The sequence below is a fragment of the Musa acuminata genome, chromosome BXJ1-3 (genome assembly GCF_036884655.1).
Source record: "Musa acuminata AAA Group cultivar baxijiao chromosome BXJ1-3, Cavendish_Baxijiao_AAA, whole genome shotgun sequence".
NCBI classification, from domain to species: Eukaryota; Viridiplantae; Streptophyta; class Magnoliopsida; order Zingiberales; family Musaceae; genus Musa; species Musa acuminata.
The window spans coordinates 2987583-3005540 of record NC_088329.1 but is presented as its reverse complement, the minus strand read 5'-3'; the positions used below and the strand labels follow the sequence as shown (position 1 = coordinate 3005540).

The window sequence follows — 17958 nt, the reverse complement described above, 5'->3', positions numbered from 1 at the left end:
GTTATCGTCGTCGTCGTCGTCGTTGTGAGTGATTTACGACTTTATCGTTGTTGTATAGACTTCTTATAATATTTGGTTATTCACGTTAAGTTTGGTGATACTAATGTTGGGATTTTACTTGTTTCACGTTAACTGTGGCTCTCAACAGACCTCAAGTCTCAGAACATGCAGTTCTATCTCACAGGAAGACGATCACTCTTCGATCGATTCACAACCTCGCATCCTCCAATTCAAATCGTTCAGATAGCAATCTTTTAGCTGCCATTCCGACTTCCTTTTGATTCCCGCATCAAATCTGCAGGCAGAAGACAGCATCATAAAAGTCGATCGCTGTTGCAAGAGGAGTCGTCCAATAATTGGCAGCCGTCATCGAGCTGCGGGCATTTACTCCTCCTTCAGCATCAGCACTTATTGCTTCCCATTCAATCCCTCACGCCTTGCCTGTGAATCTTCCCTGCCAGCTTACTTCCTAATCGCCCTACACCTCTCTCTCATCCTCCATTGTTGCCTGCTCTGTTCCCGCTACGTCGGCTGTCGCATCGTCTCCATGCCGCGATCCCATCGCGAAACTTGAATTTTGAATGTTGCTCGTCGCCGCCGACAGACATCGACGTGTTTGAATTCTTGCAAGAACACAATATGGTCGAATTAGGCAAAGTACGGCAATGCTCTGTTAACCTCCGAATTGCATCCGACTTAAAGCGCTTCGTGTTTGATTTCTCAGCTTATCGTTCTTAACAAACAGCGACTATTGCTTCCCAATTCAGTAGTGTTTGTTGTCCTCTTAATCTCCATCTACGACTGGAAGAGAGCTGAGCTGCTTAAGATTAACGTGGACAATGTGAGCTAAATCTAGTGTTAGATTCGGTTTCCTGGATTCCCTGTGTTTTGCTAGCCTTCGGGTGAGGGTAAGTGGCAGCTAGCTGAATTGTTTCACGGGAAGCATGAGGGGAAATCGCTGGCCAACGGGGTCCCTCCCTCCCTCTCCCTCTCCCTCTCCCTCTCCCTCTCTCTCTCTCCCTCCTCAAACCATGTTCGATTTCTTCCCGCCACCAATCCACGCCTTATAAATGTCGGAATCGGACGTATCGCGTCCAAGTCGTGACTTTTCGCTAGTTCGATAGATTCTATCGGAAGATGGCCTGTTCGCGGAAACAGGGGAAGGTGCTCTGTTTCTGTGTGGCGTTGAACGAAGAGGGAAGGAGTCGGAGGAAGGAAGAGGAGGCGGCGGAGGAGACGAGAATAGTCGATTGCCTCCAGGAAAGCAATGAGGGCGAGGAGGAGAGCGAAAGGGGAGTAAAAAGGCGGGAGCTTTTCCTGTGCCTACCTCCCTCCTCTGCTTCCGCCGCCACTCCCACTGCTTATTCTCCCCGGAGCCTCATCTCCCGGTTTCTCCTCTCACTCCATCGGACGTCACCAACTCGCGGCGGCGGCGGCGAAGGATCCGGTTTCCGGGTGCGGTTTCCAATATCCTCTTCTAACCGCCGGAGAACAAAAGAGAAGAGAATGACGGAGGAAGAGGAGGAGGAGGCGAAGGTGGAGGAACCGGCGATGGCTGCTTCTATGGAAGGAAAGGGTATTGCTTCCGGCGAGAGCAATCTCGCCATTGATGCAGGTTCCAGGAGAATCCTTCGTTCTCGTACTGGAATCGCTTCTCTAGATTGCTACTGCTTCTTCTGGTTCTCTGTTTCACATCAGATAACTCTGTTACGTCTATCCATTTGCAGGAAAGCAGAGTGATGCAGTCTCTTTGAATCTGGGAATGGGAGTAGGTCTGGTGTTCCTCCTAACGAGGAGTGCCACCGAAATCAACAAGATGGAGCAACTGAGAGTCCAAATGGAGATTCTACTCAAAGACATCAAGGATGAGATGCACAACAAAGGCGTCTCTTCCCACCGAGCAGAGTCCAACAATGTCGCCTCCTCTGCATCAAACAGTTATATGGAACCCGAAGCTGAGACACGGTCGACATGTGCTACATTCACGAGGAACACAGCACGCCTCAGCATGCACCAAATGGAAGCGGAGATGGAAGTCGAACTACAACGTCTGCAATGCGCCGTGGGACGCAAGCTTTCATCGCTGCCGCCACATCGCATGGTAATGTGGATCGAAATGTGTGGTATACGCGACATGTTTGCTTTGTAGATTTGGGCACCGTCAGCTTCCTTACAAGTACATGCACTTCGCCTACACTAATTGCAGTTGGCTGCTGAGAGCGCTGATGCGCCTGAGACCTTTCATGGAAGCTTCAGGGAGGCGTACGAAGGAGGCAGCGGCAGCGGCGGCATTCAATGTGGAGTTTCTGCGCATGAGCTGACGAGAAAGCTTAATCAACTCGTGCAGGCGAGGCAGCAAGAAGGTATTGCGGAGTTGGAGTCTTCCTTCAACTGCACTGGCAATTCTCACATTGGCGAAGACGACGGAGAGGTAACGCAAGTCCATGAAGAAGACGGTGGCAATTACCGTGGGGTTTCTGCTCGTGAGCTGGAGAGAAGGCTGCATGAGCTCCTGGAAACAAGGCAGCGGGAGAGGATTGCAGAGCTGGAGTCTGCGTTGGAGTGTGCGGAGAGACAGCTGCGCGAGAAAGAGAGCGAGGTCTGCTGGTGGAGGGACACTGCGAGGTTGGTCTCACAGCATAAGAGCGAAGCAGTTCACAGGTGAGTTCAGGCAGCCATTGCTGCACAGATGATGAGTTCTCGTTTGATGTGTGTGTTTGAGTGAGAGACTTGCTTGGTCAACTTGTCTTCAATTTCCAGGAGTCAGGTTTTGCAGCCATGTGTAGGGTTAAAGCTTCTGGATGTGTTTGTCGAAGCTGCTGCTTCGGCTCACTCTGTTTGGATCATTTCAATCTGCTACTAATTCCATTTGATGGCTTCTATTCCTCAGTGTCATTTTATGAGGAACTACTTGTGCTGCCAAGATATAAATAAGATGGACTATAATGGAAGAACTGACAAGATAAATTACAACCATGAAACACTAGACATGGTAAGGTATAGAAGCATCAAGCAAAGACCTCTCTGCACTTGATGATGAATTGGGTATGGTGTGGAAAGGAAGGTTGTGTGAGGAGCAGCTGTCATTTCTAAAGATGATAACATCAAACTATTGAATCATGATGCATGGTAGTGAACTTGTAATGGAAACATGCTAAAGATCATTACTGCGGTTGTAATGGCCATTGATGAGAGAGTCCAAAAGTCAAAGATCATATGATGAACGCAGGAGGTGGAGAGCTCAAGCCTTGAAGGACTCGAGGATGCATGATGCATGCTCGTCGCACCAATTATTTTATGCACAAGATGCTCGAGCATTTATGAACTCACTTTGAGGATGACGACGTCTCGAGGTAGGATTTATGGAGGCATGTGGTGGAGAGAACTCCAGTTCGATTGCTCCGGTGGTCTGCCATGGAGAAGCCTCTCTGCAAGACGAGACCATGAGGAGACGAAGATTAAAAGAATAGAGAGGAGAGCATGACATCAATGTAAGCAACAAGTCAAGGAATCATCTCCATTAAAGCGGCATTGATGGAGCTTACAACAATGCCGTGCGTCTGGTTGAGGATGCGAGAGGATGAAGCTGGATGTTAATTGATGAGCATTTCGTGCGGCTCCACTTCCCTGCTATTAATGGCTTACTCCCACTCTTGCGGCATCTTCTCTAGTGCTTCATTTCTTTACTGCTTTCACAATGCCACGCTCTCTTCCTTCCTTCCTTCCTTCCTTTTTTGACTCTGGAGATGTGATGGCTCTGAGTGAAGGATGGATCAACCACACACACACACACACACACACTCTTCTGCTTCTGCTGGTGCAGGCATTTCCACCACCTTTAAGCTCTGCACCCTCCTCACCATCACACTTGCATGATTGACCACATCTTGGTTGAAAAGAAGAAAAGAAAAGGTGAATGCTTAGTGAGGGGTTTATTACCTCCTCCCCTTGACTTTTTTGCTCGGTAAATATAATATTACTACTCTGGTGCCAATGATAGGTTCCTCTTAATAATATATGATCCCTCTCCTCCGGTATTAAATGCCTCTCTTCTCCTGCTAGAGAATGATTTAAGAGTCATCTCTTAAAGCACAATAAGAACTTGAGTTATTATATATAGAGAACAAAACCTGAGTTGTATTGAATGAATCAACTGCACTTAACATAATAAATTGTCATCAATGAACTCTTATATTTAGATGCTATGATCACTAAGTATGTGAAGAAGAAGACATGTAAGCAATAACATTGAAGAATGATAGCTGCATGCCTCTTGTTGATGAGATGTACTGGAAATTTTAGTCCTAATCGATGAGCTTAAAAGAAAACATTTTGATTCGTGACATTAATTGTTCATCGACATTGACCTCGACTCGTTCAGATCGGATCTTTGATTTTGTTGGCTTAGCCCAATGGATCCGGCCCGTTAACGAATCGCATACGTGCACGACACGACACCCACACGCTGTCCTGGCCGCCACTCGGGTTCGCTTGGTGGAATCTGCGCCGTCCGCTCCGTCAGAACCGGGACGATGTCGTGATCTGACGTATGTGATCTGTCTGCCTTCCTCGTGTCTGCGACGGCCCAAGGAAACAGAAGGAACCCTAATCCCCTGCGGTTTTTTTTCACACCCTGAAACGTTACTCAGTGTTGTACCTGACCGCCGATTGGTCTTCTATGACGGATCGATCTTCCCAGGCGAATCATGAGATAGGTATGCACGTTTGACTATTCTTAACCCAGTTTCTGTTTTAAGTGACTAATGAATTAATTACGGTTGTGACATTATAAATGCGAGGCGGCACGAACTGGCCATTTCCCTCATCAGCTCACTCGTCTCTTCCCTCTCCTTCGCCATCTCTCTGTTGGAAAGGAAAAGGGAGAACTTTTCGCTCCCCTTCCCACGCCCTAGGCCTGACCATAAACCTTTCGGCGGAAGAAGGGATGCAGCCAAGCAGTAGAGAGATGCAGGGCATGGCGGGGTCCATGAACGGCGGCATCTCCCACTCCGCGGCAGTCGCCCAGATCGCCCTCAGGGAGCTGCAGAACGGCCACGGCGGCCGGCAGATCCCGAACTCTGGCCCGCAGGCGTCGTTCGACGACGGCGCCTCCGGACACGACGACTTCCTCGACCAGATGCTCTCCAGTCTGCCATCCTCCTGGGCCGAGCTCGGGAACCTCAAGACCCCCTGGGACCCTCCGGAGGCCGGACAGAGGATCTTCGGCGCCGGCCTCGCCGGCGAAACGTCTCCGGAGGAGCCGTCCGCTGCCGCGGCGGAGGGGATGCGGTACCCGCCGTACGACGAGTCGTCGCTGCTCGCCAACCGGCTCAGGCGGCACCAGATCAGCGGCGGGAGTTCGCCGAACGGGAAGGCGATGATGGTCCATCTCGACCACCAGAGCCAGCAGCAGATGCTTCTCCCGTCGTTGGGGCGATCGCCGGTGGCGTCCGGCGACTCCGGGCTTCTTTCGCTGCCGCTGACGCTCGGGACCGGTGGTTACGACGTCGACGCCCCCTTCAAATCCCTCAACCCCACCGTACGTTTCCGTAATTCTCCTGTTTCTTTATCTTCCCTACTTCAAATATACTACAGCTGAGTTAAAAAAACTCGATCCTGTGATGAAAGGGCGGCGAGGGACTTTTCAATGGACTCGGAGGACCGCTGCAGCGCGGTCAATCGGCTTTCGGTCATCCCCAGGTTTCATAAAACACTCAATCTTGAAACACTCTCAGCTAAAAAAAAGCCTTTCTTTCTATGTTTTGGGTGACATCTTCCACTGATCGACGTCCAAACCAGCACCAGGGCGGCGCGTCGATGCCGAGCCAGAACTTTACAGCAGCGGCAGCGACGGGGGGAGTGGGGCAAGCTGCATCAGCGTCGGCGTCGGCCTCAGCGTCCGCAGGCGGTGGCACGGGGCCGCCGAGGCAGAAGGTGAGGGCTCGGAGAGGCCAAGCCACCGACCCCCACAGCATCGCCGAAAGGGTAAGCAATAGTAAACAGGAAAGGAAATGGTTGCTTTCTGGATTTCTCTCACCCCAGCAAAAAGAGTCGAGAAATAAATAGCCTTAAACGACACAGAAACCTATGCGGCCCCATCGATGCTTCACTCTCACTGTCACTCAATTGGTGTGGTGGGAATTACTACTTGATTTAGATTTTGCTGCGCACCGCAGCTTCCGTGTCCTTTGTTGTGCTGCAGCTTCTGCTCTGTTTCCATTATGTTTGTTTGCTTGCCCCCGGCCATTATTCTTTGTTTCTGTTCGCAGCTTCGCAGGGAAAGAATCGCGGACAGGATGAAAGCTCTGCAGGAGTTGGTGCCCAACGCTAACAAGGTCTTTTGTCTTCTCCCATCTTTTTCTCCTCTCTTCCAAGTTGACACAAGCAACAGTTCATTAAACCTGCTAAGTATCTACGTAGTCGAATTGAAGCTTCCAATGCTGCTTCTAGATTTGCGCATCTATTAGATAGACGGTGAGGATGGTGAGGACGGGGACATGATATTTGTCTTACTGTATGTATTATTCAATGGGACATAGACATGGGTAAGTGTATTTGTGCATCCGACGCCTGGTCTTTGGAGTTCGTGAAGGGAAGCTATCAGCAACTAGTAGAAGTACGTGGTCCACGCCATGGATTGCAGGTTGCTGCAGGAAGAATTTAATGAAGTAAACAGGGATTGTTCGTTAAGTCGGGGGGACCTACCTTATGGCGGAATGGAGCAGCAGCGAGCCAAAGAGAAGGGAAACGCGGGGAATCCTGGAACCAGGGGTTTTAGTGCATCCTACTTGAACTTCGAGTGTGGAAGACCAACAGCGCCGTGTCCTCCACGCCATGATAGACCTCAAGCAAACACGGTGGCTGCTGCTCTTTCTTTCTTTCTTTCTTGCTATTGACGGTGGATTTGGCTTGCAGACGGACAAGGCATCGATGCTGGATGAGATCATCGACTACGTCAAGTTCCTCCAGCTCCAAGTCAAGGCAAGCTCTCCTTCTCTGGTTTCTATTGGTCCCTGCATGCTGATGTAGATGAGATAATCTATTATTTGCCCTAGAAACTATACTTCCCGGGGGCTCACGTGATGTGCGTCACCCCCTTCGTGTAACTGAGGTGGATAACATCACGTGAGGACATTAGGAAATGGGATCACGTGGTTAACGGAGCGCATCCGATGGCTCTCTTGCGCGGCGCACGAACGCGAGTTAGCCCATGTGATCCCACCATTGGATTCTGTTGACAATGGCAGCAGAATATTGTGGTGGATTTGATACGATGCATAGTGTTTGGTGATGGTGATGGTGATGCTGTTTATTTTTGGCAAGCAGGTTCTGAGCATGAGCAGGTTAGGCGGGGCTGCGGCAGTGGCACCACTCGTGGCCGATATGTCCTCGGAGGTAGTAGTTTTACTCTCTCTCTCTCTCTCCCAAACGCCCGCAGCACCATGTCCCTCTTCTCGCTTCGTCCCGAGCAACCACTTCCCCTCGTTATCTTCTATTCTCTTTATCCATTATTATATATTTAAGAAGATGAATTAATGGTGGGAGAATTGAACAGGGACAGAGCGGGGCGGGAAGTGGCGGAGCAAACAGCAGCGGCGACACCCTGACGGTGACGGAGCACCAAGTGGCAAAGCTGATGGAGGAGGACATGGGGTCGGCGATGCAGTACCTCCAGGGGAAGGGCCTCTGCCTCATGCCCATCTCCCTCGCGTCCGCCATCTCCACCGCCACCGCCTGCCCTCCTCGGCCCCTTTCCTCCTCCCTCTCTTCCGCCGGCGCCTGTCACCTCGGCCACGGCATCCTCCCGGGCGGTCCTCACCCTCCCAATCCCTCCGGCGACGCACCTGCCTCCCCCGGCGTGTCCGCTCTTACGGCGCAGTCCGCCATCGCCAATGGCGCCGCCGAAGCCGCCAAGGAGGCCGTCACCGTCTCCAAAGCCTGATCCCGTGGTAGAGGAAAGGAATGGAACGAAGAAAAGAAGAGGAGCAAAAGAGGATCGACTTTGCTAACGACGACGACGAGACGTCAAGCAAGCAAGCAAAAAAAAAAAAAAAAAGAATTGTCGGTTGTGGAAATGGGAGGACCTGAGTTGGACTTTGACATCCGTATCTTGGTCTTTGGACTTTGGGACGATAGTGTGTCGCCACAAAGTATCTCTCTCTCTCTCTCTCTTCAGCTTTTCCTACTTTCCTCTTCTCTATTTGTATCAACTTGCCAACTTTTTCTCTTTCCTAATATCATAGCCTATCCTCTCTGTGTTTGATGTCAATCGGTAGCTTGTCGTCTTTTGCTGGCGGTGTAGGTAAAGCGATTGATGGATGTATCATCTTATATTGCTATCAGTATGTTTGGTCAGAGTTAAAGCAGTGAATGATGATGATGACTAAAGTTTTTGGATGACACAGAACGATAAAATAATGATCCAGGAAGGGAAAAGTTGTGGTAGTGGGGGTTGAGTAAGGACCGGTACAGCAAATGTTTATAGGAATGGGATCCGTATAGGTGACATTATTATTGGGGGATGATTGAAATGGAGCTGCGAAATTTTGTTTTGGTATGTCGAAGGGATGATGGCGTACCAATCAAGGGGTGGTCAATGACTTGATCGATTAACTATTTTTATGAGTAACAGCGACGAAGACGGTGATGGAGATGCATACCTGATGATGACGATGTACATCTGTGAGAAGAAGATGTGTAGCCGACTACCACTGTTACGACAGGGAGTGGGCCTGTCCCCGTCTGCACGCCGAGCCTCCTCCTCCGTCTTTTTCTTCTCTAGCTTCTGTCGTTTTGCAGGGGGGACTAATATTCTGGCACGGCTGGAGAAGGCAAGTGGTGAGGAAGAGGCATTTGCGTGCGGCTGTGTGTTCAGTCTTTTCCAGGCATAGGTTTTATAAGCAATATAAATGAAAAGGAAGCCCAATCGAAGCACCTGCTTTCCTTCATACTTTACTGCAATTACTGGCACCGAATAATTCAGGTCGAAAGAAGAGAGATCCAGTCCCAAGTTGGCTCAAAAGCTTCATCATCTCCGCTTTTCCTGGCTCGAATCACGCAACCTGTAAAAGATTACACTGGAGTCAAAAACTATAAAGATTGGAGAAGCCAATGGTAACTAAGTCCTTGGAATGAACTCTGGCGAATAGAAGACTGGAAGTAACTTAGTGATGGCACAATAACAATGGACTTAATTGTGAAGCTTCGGAGACAGCCAATGGAGGCCTGAATCGGCTTCTTTCTGCTTCTTTTAATGAAACCAACTTCTTGAAGCTTCAGTTTGTCTTTGATTCACCACTTGTTTCAACAGGCTCAACATGTCCCTAGATTCTTTATCCATCTTTTGGGTTTCTTCAATATGTTTTACTTTTGGGCCCATCCTTTGCTGCCTGCATTGGCTGATTGAAGTTTCGTTTGCTTTTAATGAACATGGTATTCTCTCTCTCAGAAGATAATTAAGCATATACAAAAACAGTGTCACAACAATTTCACATTTAAATTTGAATGGAACCTTCGATGCTTGAAAAAGAGTAAGCATGGAGTATAGATCAGGATCAAAATCATAAAGGCAATAATGATATTCTACAATCTGAGTAAGACATCACAAATGGGATTCATGGTTATCTATTGGAAAACTTCTCAATACTTTATTCTGCATATCAAGGAAAAAATATCTTTCGTTGTGCTAAATGCAACATTGCAGAGCTTTGCTTGGCAAGAACTTTCATCAGAAAGCCCTCTGAACCTTCAAGTTGTTTAATGTTTAGAGAAATTCAAAAAGGAAATGATGATAGCTGACGCTAAGACATAAAAAATCTATGTGATCACAGAATGGAGTCATCTGGATTACATAGAACAGTGTCACTGAAACAGAAGGGAGTAAAGAGGGGATGGAACACAAAAATATGTCTACAACACTTACAAATTCATTTAATTATAACAAACAGAGTGCCAATAAACAACACAGACCACCAAGCCGACATGAATTAGTATAGCAACCAAATCGCCATTGTTTTTATGGAAAAAATAAAGAACATCAAACTTTAATGACATGGACAATTACTACGTTACTATTGCCAGAGAGATGCCCTCGCTATATTGTTCTCAGAAAAAATGCAAAACACATCTAAACATAAAGCATCAATAGTCTTCTGGAACAACTCCCATATATTAGGAAAAAGGTTCTGGAAAACCAATTTCACAAGGAAAAAAATCACTCACTCTTATGTAAAAAACAGGACAAAACTTTCATGTAACAAATAAATATCTTCAAACCTTCATTAAATCGAGCCTGTTATTCATGTAATTTTGCTGATACAAGATGCCACTGTAATGACTTTCACACCCTCAATAAAATGTCCCAGAAACTTCTTTCTAACCAACAATCTCATTGTAGGATGAAGTGCATGTAACATTGACTTACTTGGTGATTGTTGAACTCTTAGCAAAAACATTTTGGTTTGCTGCAACTGAAAGTCCATGATTGATTAAGAGCATGTGCATTAGAGGAAACAAAGAAAAAAGGACAAATCATTGAAGATGAGCAACTTGAAGTGGATGAATGGAGAAGCCACTTGTTATACCCGGTCTTCTAATTAGATTTATTTTAGGAATTTCCTAATTGTATTTTGGTTTAGACTTGATCAAGGACATTTTAGAAATTTTAGATTTTGTTGTTGGTATCTCTCCTACGTTCTTACTAAAGGGGAAGTGGAGGCTTAGAGGATATCTTAATTGGATCAGGAGTAAGAGTTAAATAAAGCTAAATAAATAAGGGCTCTTAGTTAGATTTGGATTAAGAATTCTAGGAGAGGCAAGACATCTACCCTATAAATATCCCATGACCTCTCTCCTCTCAAGCCATCAAGGAAAGCAAGGCCAATAGCAAAAGAGGGAAGTGAGTGTGTGTCGGAGAGGTCTCCCCCAAGCCGTGTTTCATAATTGCAGATCAAAAAAGAAGAAGAAACAAAGTAAGAAACTAAACATGTTTCTTCTTTGTCGCCTTTACCTTGACGACAATTTGATTCAATAGAAAGATAAGTGGAGGAGGAGGCGAAGGCGAAGAACGGATTGCTCACATCTCTATGTGATGCTACTGCTCTAAAGAAGACTGATTATTAAATAGCAAGGGGGAGATCAGGATCATCTGTGGGTAAATGGAGGAGTAAATAGTAACAAAGAGACGAGGAGGATCCCTGTAGAGCAGGCGATGCCCATTGCCTTCTACTCCTCTCTCCCGCTATTAGCATCACCTTCTTTGTTATCAGTCTCAGTTCTCTTTGACGAGTTGAGAGGAAAGAGGTCATGGGGCATTTAGAAGGATGTCTTACCTTTCATAGAATTATTAATTATAATTTAATCATGCATCCTTTTTATTTACTTATATTTAATTCTTACTTCTAATCAAACTAGGATATCCTCTATTCCTCAATCTTTCCCCTTCCAATAAGATATTATTCCTAACACAATTAGGAGAGACGTCAAGACTCAAATCTAAAATTATCAAAATACCTATGAAATTACTAAAATAGCATTAACTAGAAATCAGACATAGCACCACCTACAGTCGACAAGTCTCTCGAGTACAATACTTACTCTGTTTAGCAGGATGCATTGTATGATCAAAGTGTAATTTTAAGTCTTGATTGCATACAAGTAATAACTGTTGACAAGAGAAAGAAATTAATTTTCTATATTAAATTTATAGTGGAAGTATCCCTTACATGCTATCACAAAAGTTAGTAAATAGTTGCTAATATGTATACCCTAATCAACTCAAAAGGGATAGAAAAACCAACATCCAATGACAGTTAAAACCCAGCCATATTTCTTTGTTATAAAACAAAGAAACATATAACTCCACTGACATTAACATACAATTTCATTGACCAGAGCATTAAAAGCCAAGAATACAACTTAAAATAAACCAACAAAATAGGGTTTTAGAAACCTGGTATTTCCACAGATGGCCTAAAAGCTAGGGAGAACCTTACATTAATCTCTCAGCGCTCAGCTATCGGTATGGAATACAGTCAAGGCTTAAAAAAGATTCTGTAATTTCATCACAGGACAACCAAATGATCGTACCACGTTACACAGCACCCAAGAAAAGAGATGTTATACCAACACCGTTAACAAGACAAAAGGAATTTAACCAGAATAAAAGATGTTATCAAGTGGTTTCGTTGACGGCAGATGACAAAAATAAGATTAGAATAATGGCATATGTGCAACCAATATAGGGGCGGAAGTAGAAGAAAGGAAGTCGGATGTTACATCGATTAGGCGAAAGAGTCCGACGACGACAGAGGGTCCTCCAACTCCTCCTCCTCCTCCTCCGTGCACGTCATTGCTCCAGGCTCCGGATCTCACCAAAACCCTAGAAAACCATTAGGGAACCAGAATCCGAGCCAACCAAAGCAAGATCGAGGGTTCTATTACCTCCAAGGAGCGAAGTACTGCTCCGATTGGGAGAAATCAGATGTGAGCTTGGGAGGTTTCGCCTGGGTTTCCGATCTTGAATCCCGCTCTCTTAGCGTCTCTCGAATTCTTCATCCCAATTTTGTGAGGGAATGTGATTCCGGATTCAACGAAAGGTCAATTCGCATTCGTTAAAATGGGGTTTCTCGGGCTACTTTTCTCATTAAACCTTTATAACATCCCACCATCGAGAGTTCAAAAATTTATTAAAATTTTTATAACTATAAAAATAAAATATCTAATTCTATTTATCTTAATGTTGTTGATATTATCGACGAAAGCATAAAATGATGGGTAGAAAGATAATTTCAATATCTTTTCGGTAGTGATAATAGTGATGTTGTTGTAGACCGATAGTGGTTATCGTGGAAGAGATAGAGTAATGACGAAAGGTGAGGTAAATGGAGAAGTTGAATATAATGAAGCATAGCGACACTGTACAACATATGCATCGACATCGATCCAGATGTTGAGTAATGAAAGGGTGACGATCTACTATGAGTCAAATGTAGCATTTCTTTGTTGGTCCTGTGACATGTTCGTCCATGATGTCAATTTTCTCGTAGCTTATCACATATGTTAGGTCACCTGTGTCGCTTGTCACTCTTTCGACGTTAATTGCAATGTCTTTAACGTAAGTCCGTAGCAGGTTTACCCTCAGTAGGCTTATTATGATCTAAATTATATTATCTCCCCTTCATATGACATCTTTATCCTCTGGCTCTTATTTCAATCATATTGTCTCCCCTTCAAGTCCAAGGTAGCATCTTAGGCAAAAAAGCTCACAAATCCTTGGTGGACGACCATAAAGCGTTGAAATGGGGTGATTAAGGAAATGGTGAAGGTATCATGCTAAATTAGAGTTGGAGGATGGGGTTGTGGAGCAAATAGCGCATGAAAGTGATAATCAATGTAGTTGGCCTACACTAGGAAACAATCGTGACCCTACCACTATGGGTGGCTCTCGTAGTCACATTATAGTTCACCATCAAGCTCCGAGAGCAGGATGCGATAGCAAAAAGGGGTAGTCGAGCAATACTCCAGCGATTGGAGGTGTGCTTCGGAGTGCTTGTGAGGTTAATTGTTGCTTTTGTGTTGTAGATCCCTCGAGTTATCGAGCGCAAAGCTCAAGTCACCGATGCAGATGCACATCGGCATTTGCGTCATTCTCTTCTTCCTCTTCCTTTATCTCAATTTTAGTTATTGCTCTCTTTTTTATTCACAACAACTACCGTTAGCCTCCAATGGTATCATCATATATCATAATAAAAAATATAATAAAAATATTAAAATTATTGTTTTCATACATTTGTCGGTAAAATTGACGACGTTAGGATAAATAAAGTTAGATGTTTCGTTTACATAATTATAAATATTTTAATATAATTTTTTAAATTTAAAAATCAATATATTAAAGAAGAGTTGAGACTAATATATAATTAGTCCGATTTCTCCTGCTATTAGCGAATCGAGAGGAGAAACGATCGTATAATGACGTGGCGCACAACGAAAAGACGTTGGCACGACTTCAGTTACCGAAAACGTTCAGGCAAGGCCCAAGCGGTGGGGTCGGGTTCTGAGCTGACGTGGCACGTTAGATGCCCGGCGGAGGACTTCCAAAGTACCGAAAATTCTATGATGTGTCAAGCGTCAACCTATAATGGTATCCTAAGTCGCCCCCCGTGTTTTTTTGGATCTACCCGTCCGTATTCCAGGTTTCTACCCTGCTGGTAATTGGATGGTCTAGTGGGGCCCTCATTTGTGGCAACAGGACACTGCCTAGGGTAAGAAGCACAATTTATCTCATTTTTTACCCAAAACGTCATCTGTCACAGTGCAATGAGGTTTAGATTAAGATAAATCAACTGTTACATCACAATCAATGTCTGTCTTCTTCACCGTTGGCGGAGAGCTGAGACGGCATTAATGACAGCGTACAAAAGCTTTCGTGCACGAAGTGTTGTGTTGCCGTTTGTTCCTTTCTTCATGGATGTGCTACTTCTGCGACGAGCTAATCCATCTGATGTCAGGTGAGGCACTGCAGCGAGCGTTAGTCCAAGAATCCACACGAACACTGTTGCTGATTCCAGTTTCTTCCCCCGAACAGCATACGTATCGTCGTTTCATCTCCGCTTGCAAGTAGTAACATAAGCTTTTCACTGGTGAGAACCGACAACCGAGGGTGCTTTTGAGCTATCCTACAAAGAGAAAGCAGCCCGGTTAAAGAATCTCGTGAGCTGGCTTGGTAGCTTCTGCTACATGAACGCAGCACCATGGCTCCTCTCTCTCTCTCTCTTCGATGATGATGATGCCAAAGTGCTTGGGAAGCTTTTGCTGGCTTACAGCTACGGCCATTTCCTTCTTCTCTGCATGAACGGCTTGCTCGAGCCACCTTTGGTGGAAAGGAGAGGACATATCTCTTGCTTCCATTTGGTCCTTTTGATTCCATTTCAAGGACAAAGCATGGATGAAGGTAGAAGGATGCCTTGTGGGTGGCAAACTCTTTCTTGTTGGTAGCAGAGGCAAAAGCAGGGCAAAATTTTTGACCAACCAGTCCTGCAGAGAGAGAACCTTTTGCAGACAAAGCAACTGCTTCAAGATCGATCATCATGAACAGCATTTACTACCAAATGGTCCTGTTCTTCGCGACTGCTTATACTTGAATTTGATGAAATTAGAACCGACACACTCGTAGAAAGAATCCATATACATGAATCCAACTTCTCATTCATGGATGCCACTGATTGAACGTGAACCTTCGATGATAATTGAAGCCGTACAATAATTGGAAGCAGAAGATCCAAACTCCTTTCAGTACTCGGTACTCACCGCGACGTACACTGAGACGAGTGACGACCACAGGCATACTACAATTCACATAATATTTATTCCCTGACTTGAGATACAAACTAGCAAAAGAAATCAAAGGAAAGACTAACTAAATCTTTACAAAAATGTAACCCATGGAAGAGACAGAAAGGTGGAGTCTTGCTCTGCTCTGCGTGAAGCTTACTTTGATCTCTCTTCCTCCTGCAACAACACATTGCCTACTCCAATTCTGTATTGGAAATAAGATGACTATGATTCTTCTTCTTTTCTCAACTTGTGCCAGAGATCAAGAAGAAGATAGCAGAGAAACAAATAGTAGCAGAAACTTTTGCCTCCAAAGACGCAATCTTGGGTGAGGACTGAGAACCGAAAGCAGAGATCATAAGAAGAATACTGGGAGCGGAGCGGAGAGAGGAAAATGAAAATGATTGATCTTTCTTATATAAGACTACAATGCGAAGAATAAGAACATAATAAGAAACCACAGTAGGAAGAGAAGAATGAGAAGCGCACATGAAAATAAAGGAACCATTTTTGAGGATAGAGACGGGTCACGACTCACAACATTGATAGACAGCGATAGCAAAGACGGTTCTTTTAGCAAGAGAACGACGGAAGAGAGGCAAAATTGAGGAGAAGCAAAACCTTCGATTCATAATTACATTACCTTTTCTTCTCTTTAGAATGGCAAGCTTTTGGTGGTGGAGGGGGCGGTGAGCGCTTGGAGACGTTCCGACGGCGCGAAATCCTGCGGCAAGTTCGCTCTCCGGACGATCCTTAGCATGTTGGTCTGCAGACTCTGCTGTACCAATTCCACCACCGCCCTCCTTTCCTCGCTCATCCCCTCCTTCGCCTCCGCCTCCGCCCTTGACGCCTCAGATGCACCTCCGCACAGCGGCGCTGACACCGCCGGCACGCCGGAACGTCCTCCATTCTCCGATACTCTCTTTCCTTTATCCATGGTTAGGATCTCCAAAAGCCGCGAGGCTCGCTTCTGCGCAAGCGGCGTGCCCAGCAGCGTGAGCTCGAGGAGGGCGGAGACGACCCCGGCCTCGAGCATGGCCGCTCGGTCGGCGTGGCACTTGTGGGCCATCACCATCAGAATATATGCCGCCTTCTCCTGGCACGCGATGGCGTCGCTCCAACCGAGGACGTCGACGAGGATGGCAAACGCGTCGGCGGAGCGGCTCAAAGCGCGCCGCCCCTCGCCAGCGGCCACGAGGTTGGAGAGCAGAGCGAGGACTCGCTCGCTCACCGCCATGTCGCCGACCACCTCCAGGAGCGCGGGGACTAGGCCGGCGTCGACGAGGAGGGGGAGGTTGACGGAGGCAATGGAGAGGTTGAAGAGGGCGCGGACAGCGTCCTGCCTGGCTGTCGGGCTGGTGTCGGGGCTTCGGAAGGCGGATAGCAAGATACGAATCGCGCCGGAAGCGCCGATGATGGGCTTGTTAGAATCCAACGCGCTGAGGCCGAGGAAGTTGGCGACGATCGCTTCCGACACCAATGCGGAGCTATCGGACTCGATCAGATTTAGCATCTTGTGGACCGCGCCGGCCTTCACGACGGCCGCCTTGTTCCTGCAATCGCGACCGCAGGTAAGATTTCGACCTCAGATCAGAGAATGAGAGGGGGCTTACAACTCGTTGCCGATCCCCAGATTGAGAAGCGCGTAGAGTGCGGCGATATGGAGGTCGGGATCATCTGAGTCGAGCATGCCGACCAAAGGCGGAATCACCCCGAGCATCGCGAGCGTCTCCCTCGCCCCGGGGTCGTCCTTCGCGAGCCTCCGCACCTCCGCTGCCGCCTCCTCCCTCCGATCCTCGCCGGTACTGTGGCCGTCGAGCTGCAGCCAGCCCACGACGCGCTGGAGCTCCTCGAAAGACTCGACCTTGCGCCGCGTCTCATCGTCCGACGCCTCGTCGGAGCCGGAGTCGTCGGAGGACTCCGCCCGCAGCAGCTCCACGAGCCGCTCCGAACCGCCGGGCCTGGTGCGGCGGGGTTGCTGCTTCGCCGCGTTGAAGCCGGCTCCACCGCAGGACCCGCGGCGACCACGGTGAAGGTAGGCCCCGCAAGCCACGGCCTGGAGGAGCCTTCGGCGGAGGAGGGAGGGGAAGAAGGCCAGCCAGAGGCGGAAGCTGGCGGCATCGAGGCGCGCGCATTTGGCCATCGCGGTGGGGACTTGGAAGTGTCACGTTCAGGGAGAAGGGTCGGAGGAAAATAGTGGGAGGGCAAAGAGGAAGCGTGAAGAAGAAGCCATGGATTCGGACTCCGAGGCTGCCTGCTCTCAATCGGTAACGACAGCTATGTTAAATTCCTTGGTAAAAGACACAGGTGATTCGATCGAGTCAACTGGTTACTCGAATGGTGTTATCGGGTCAACATTTTGAACCGTGGTTTAACCTGGGTTCGAATTGGTGTTGTTTCAGATGGCAATCGCAGAGGCATGTGTTCACTTATCGTCAAAGGATCGGTATATCATATGGTTTGAATGGATCATTTCTTATTTTCCTTTTATGATATACGACGATTTATGTCTTTTACAATCGGATATATACATATGCTTCTACTAATCAAGGTTTTAAATAAAGTTTTAATTAGCTAAGTAAAATCATATGTTCCTATAACTTTGTAGGGAGATGTGATAAGTAA

General features: G+C 46.9%; 2 protein-coding genes and 1 long non-coding RNA gene across 7 annotated transcripts; 1 reads left to right on the top strand and 2 right to left on the bottom strand.

Moving 5' to 3' along the window:
- Positions 1-1720: 1720 nt before the first annotated feature.
- Positions 1721-12619, bottom strand: LOC135616889 (uncharacterized). 2 transcript variants are annotated; one of them, XR_010488530.1, is made up of 7 exons: positions 12442-12619; positions 12277-12379; positions 8936-9398; positions 8661-8822; positions 3546-4055; positions 3331-3428; positions 1721-2916 (listed from the first exon to the last, which is right to left on the bottom strand). It is a non-coding gene; the product is annotated as an uncharacterized LOC135616889 (long non-coding RNA). The 2 variants fall into 2 exon arrangements; XR_010488529.1 differs by lacking the exons at positions 1721-2916; positions 3331-3428; positions 3546-4055 and having other exon boundaries at positions 7666-8822.
- On the top strand, positions 4812-8269 carry LOC135616885 (bHLH transcription factor RHL1-like). 2 transcript variants are annotated; one of them, XM_065116610.1, is made up of 7 exons: positions 4812-5539; positions 5629-5700; positions 5806-5985; positions 6270-6335; positions 6916-6981; positions 7327-7395; positions 7556-8269. In XM_065116610.1, exons 1-7 carry the CDS (start codon positions 4946-4948, stop codon positions 7940-7942), a joined length of 1434 nt encoding a protein of 477 aa, XP_064972682.1. In that variant the 5' UTR covers positions 4812-4945; the 3' UTR covers positions 7943-8269. The 2 variants fall into 2 exon arrangements, with proteins under 2 accessions (XP_064972682.1, XP_064972677.1); XM_065116605.1 differs by having other exon boundaries at positions 4813-5539; positions 5800-5985.
- Positions 12620-15345: 2726 nt separating the features above from the next.
- Positions 15346-17803, bottom strand: LOC135616876 (protein spotted leaf 11-like). 3 transcript variants are annotated; one of them, XM_065116590.1, is made up of 3 exons: positions 16947-17803; positions 15977-16886; positions 15346-15668 (listed from the first exon to the last, which is right to left on the bottom strand). In XM_065116590.1, exons 1-2 carry the CDS (start codon positions 17474-17476, stop codon positions 15989-15991), a joined length of 1428 nt encoding a protein of 475 aa, XP_064972662.1. In that variant the 5' UTR covers positions 17477-17803; the 3' UTR covers positions 15346-15668; positions 15977-15988. The 3 variants fall into 3 exon arrangements, with proteins under 3 accessions (XP_064972662.1, XP_064972667.1, XP_064972660.1); XM_065116595.1 differs by having other exon boundaries at positions 15346-15538; XM_065116588.1 differs by having other exon boundaries at positions 15346-16886.
- Positions 17804-17958: the final 155 nt, after the last annotated feature.

Bases quoted from the DNA above. Each gene is read 5' to 3' on its own strand.
- LOC135616885 (XM_065116605.1), top strand. From the start codon at position 4,946: ATGCAGCCAAGCAGTAGAGAGATGCAGGGCATGGCGGGGTCCATGAAC. The intron at 5,701-5,799 runs GTTTCATAAAAC...CGTCCAAACCAG, and splicing joins CGGCTTTCGGTCATCCCCAG to CACCAGGGCGGCGCGTCGAT. The intron at 6,336-6,915 runs GTCTTTTGTCTT...TTTGGCTTGCAG, and splicing joins TGGTGCCCAACGCTAACAAG to ACGGACAAGGCATCGATGCT.
- LOC135616876 (XM_065116588.1), bottom strand. From the start codon at position 17,476: ATGGCCAAATGCGCGCGCCTCGATGCCGCCAGCTTCCGCCTCTGGCTG. The intron at 16,887-16,946 runs GTAAGCCCCCTC...TCGCGATTGCAG, and splicing joins CTGGGGATCGGCAACGAGTT to GAACAAGGCGGCCGTCGTGA.